General features: G+C 36.6%; 1 protein-coding gene across 1 annotated transcript; it reads left to right on the forward strand.

The window, feature by feature from the left end:
- The first annotated feature begins 745 nt into the window (after positions 1-745).
- LOC114539690 lies at positions 746-3121 on the forward strand. The gene is made up of 5 exons (XM_028560302.1): positions 746-810; positions 1388-1547; positions 1641-1700; positions 2187-2425; positions 2765-3121. The coding sequence occupies exons 1-5, from the start codon at positions 808-810 to the stop codon at positions 3098-3100; spliced, it is 798 nt and encodes a 265-aa protein (XP_028416103.1). The 5' UTR covers positions 746-807; the 3' UTR covers positions 3101-3121.
- Positions 3122-3452: the final 331 nt, after the last annotated feature.

Genomic DNA, 3452 nt, shown 5'->3' on the forward strand with positions numbered 1-3452 from the left:
TTTTTCTTGCAACTTCAATGCAATTCTTTTGAGAGATGTAAATTTGGCAACTACAGAATTTTTGTCTTTATTACACTCCATTGCGTTTCTTACACTTACACTTGCATTTGGAAATCTTGACTAATTTACATCTTTCAAAAGTAGAATTGCATTGAAAGTCGCAAGTCGCACCGTGTAACATGGCCTTATAAGCTCGAAACATGTACATTTACACATGTTTTATATAGGACCTATATGGCACGTATCGCACGTGCAATAGCATAGTCATTATTCAGTCTAGCCGTGCGTTTAGAAAAAAAGTTTCCACGCGCTTCGGTTCGAGACGTTTTTGAAAAACTTTTATTTATTGTTTAAGCTTGAAATAGAACAGATTTCACACTTGAACGCGAATTCAGTATTAAGTTTTTTTACTACGATGAACATTAGACTTATTTTTATCACCTAGGATGCCACAGGGACCTTGGTATGGAGGATGGAAAAATTAAAGACTCACAAATCACTTATTCCAGCGTTAGACAGGGTATGACTGCTTCTTCTGAACAAGCTCGTCTTCACCACAATGTTCCACCATGGGGTGCGTGGTGTCCAGACACAAGCCGGGTAAACTTCAGTGCGAAAAATATTTCCTACGACCAGTTTGTTGAAATTGATTTGCTGAATCCGACTAAAATCAGCGGAGTGGCGATACAAGGACAAGAGTTCAACGGAAGAAGAGAGTTTGCTGACAGTTACAAAATATCATACAGCACAAATGGAAGGGGTTGTTGGATTAATTACGCATATAGAGAAAAAGAAAAACCATTTGACATGGTATATGCATATGGTAGTATATAATTATAGAGATTACTTAAGATAGATCAGAGGAAAGCAGAGATAGACACTTACTTAGTATTTCTATGTCAAAAGTACTCAAGGCGTAATTTTTGGCCAGGCATATTGCATGATACAAAGAGTTCGTTGCAAAATTCGCAGTATTGGCAAGCTTCTTTTTCTTCTTATTTTTACAACATTCCGCAACCAAACATAGCAATTAATGGCCCATTGCCTTTCAAAATCTTTAGTATATATAACATCCAAAAAATAGTACTCCTTGTATATATATTGACCTCTAGTTTGGAACCCCCCGCCAAAAAAAACTGCCGCAAATAATTTCAAAAAATGCAATACAAAAACAAAAAACTTTTCTCCAAGAAAACAGCTTGTTTATTTGTTTCTTACTTACGACCAGTCAAAGAACAATAAAGAAGTTTTGCGTCATTTCAGTGTATAATGAGCTATATGAAATTCAATCAGGCATAAAATAATTCTCATCACTTATTCCGTTAGACGTAAAAGGATCGATAAATAAATTGTATATTGTTAGTATACGTTTAATTTTACTTTTCAGATATTGTCGGGGCCAAAAAATCCAAAATCTGTTGTACGTAGTATCCTTGATCCTATTATCGAGGCGAGGCATGTTAGGATACATCCTGGTTATATGAAGGGTCAAAATGTGTGTATGAGGCTTGAGCTTTATGGGTGCGCTTTCGAAAAAGATGTAAAAGGTTAGTAGATAATGACATTTTCCTTGTCTAAACATAAGAAAGGAGGCAACGACTTGAGACGTGTGCATTGTAACATAGTGTGTTTCTATACAGGTGTTCCAGTGCAGGATCCCACAGTATCTATGTATGAAAATTACAAGTCAGGATGTGCGGGTAAGAAATTTACCCTTCCTGGTTTTTTGTCAAATACCGGTCAAATACATTGAATAAACATTTAGTTCTTAATTTATTGCAAGAATAATGATTAAAGTTGCCAATAAATATTTAGATATATGGACAGAGCGTGAGGTGCGACAAAAAATATCAGGGCGAGGTTTTTTGTGTGATTCTGGCAATTTTATATTCAAGTTTCGATTTAGAATTGGTAATTTCGAGAATTTACAAAGGTTAAATATTTTACTTTGCAGCGTCTCGGACAGTTTTACTGTTCTTCTACAGACTTTATATTATACATACGTTGTTTACGAAAAAATGCTCGATTTCATTTGAACAAAATATATTTGTTTAAGGAGTGCGGAAGACGATTCAGAAAAGAGGATTCTTTCTATCCCATGTCTTTTGGGTGTAAGAATGCACGCTGATTCCAAACCACCTCAATTGATTGCACCTTATTCAAGAATTATTTTGATTTATTGATAGGGCTAACGACAAATTCGATTGTGATGTTTTTCGCTGGTGTTGCTACAACTCTTGGCACTGTATTGCTTGTTGTTTTCATTTTTCGGATACGCAGAAGAAATTACGAAGTTTCAAAGTTAGCTACTGGTATTAATGCAGTCCATACGGCGGTCGAGACCCAAACTGAGCATGCCATAGACGCACCAGCGGTTGTTGTTCTAATCGAACCAGTGACAAAACCACCACCACAAAATATCCAGGTGAGTAGCTCTGGGATGAGTTGTACGATAGCTGGATAGCGCTATCCATCGGATGGTGGTTTTTTCAATCGCTTCAAGATTGCTCGCAATTCTGACTTATCGACTGAATCCGCAACTGGTTATACTGCTTTTCATTTTCATTTTTACAACGCTTAAAAAACGGCAGTTTTAAATTAAACGAAAGCGCAAATCAAGAATTATGCATTCCATCAGGTTTCATCAACCCCAGTATCATGAACTCCAATATATTTCCCGAGGTAAAGGAGAAACCAATATATAGTTCAAGTTTTTGTGTGTCGTTTGCGTGTCATTTTAATAACGCCAATTTTTTCGTTTTAGAATATAGAATATGCAGTTCCAGAGAACAGTAGAACATGCCCATATGAACAAGTGGACGATTCACCACCAGTACCATCTGTTTATACAGGGCTTGATATTATCCGTCGTGATGGCAGAGAAACAGATGATAGAAACTACCAGAAACTCCTCAAACGCGAATCAGATTATGTCATACCAGCTAATAGCGTGTCAGATTCTCCGGATGAAGAAGGTCGAGGTGAATTTAAATCAAAAACACCTTTAGGCTACACAGAGCTGGATTTGACAAAACTAGGACAGACTAACAACCCGCCATACCAGCATTTAATAAGAAGGCCAAGTAAACCTTTACATTAATTTCGGACATTTTCCCAGTTCAGGCATGCAAAATATAAAACTGAGAAGAATTTAAGAGAATTCATTTTAAAGAATAATATATAATAATTAATTATATCAAGGGACAATGTATATACAAAAGGCGTTGCATGTGGACGTATATTGATGACCATACCTATATAATGAGGGGAGGATGTAGCACCTCCAATTCGAAAATTGAGGAGTAATGTGTAATTATTAAAGTCAGAGTAGACTCGCGTGCACACGCCAGCGCCACGAAATTATTTCTAGGCTACCCATGGTTTAAGCTTGTTTAAGCTACTTATTTTATCACACGAATCTCAGTTGAGATCACGTCTTCCTGTTTCGTCCT

This window comes from Dendronephthya gigantea, unplaced genomic scaffold, assembly GCF_004324835.1.
Source record: "Dendronephthya gigantea isolate DGI-Jeju-01 unplaced genomic scaffold, DenGig_1.0 000212F, whole genome shotgun sequence".
Lineage (NCBI taxonomy): Eukaryota > Metazoa > Cnidaria > Anthozoa > Malacalcyonacea > Nephtheidae > Dendronephthya > Dendronephthya gigantea.

Excerpts from the sequence above, each read along its gene's own strand:
- LOC114539690 (XM_028560302.1), top strand. Across the intron at positions 1,701-2,186 it reads TTACAAGTCAGGATGTGCGG|GGCTAACGACAAATTCGATT; the intron begins GTAAGAAATTTA and ends ATTTATTGATAG. Across the intron at positions 2,426-2,764 it reads CACCACCACAAAATATCCAG|AATATAGAATATGCAGTTCC; the intron begins GTGAGTAGCTCT and ends TTTTCGTTTTAG.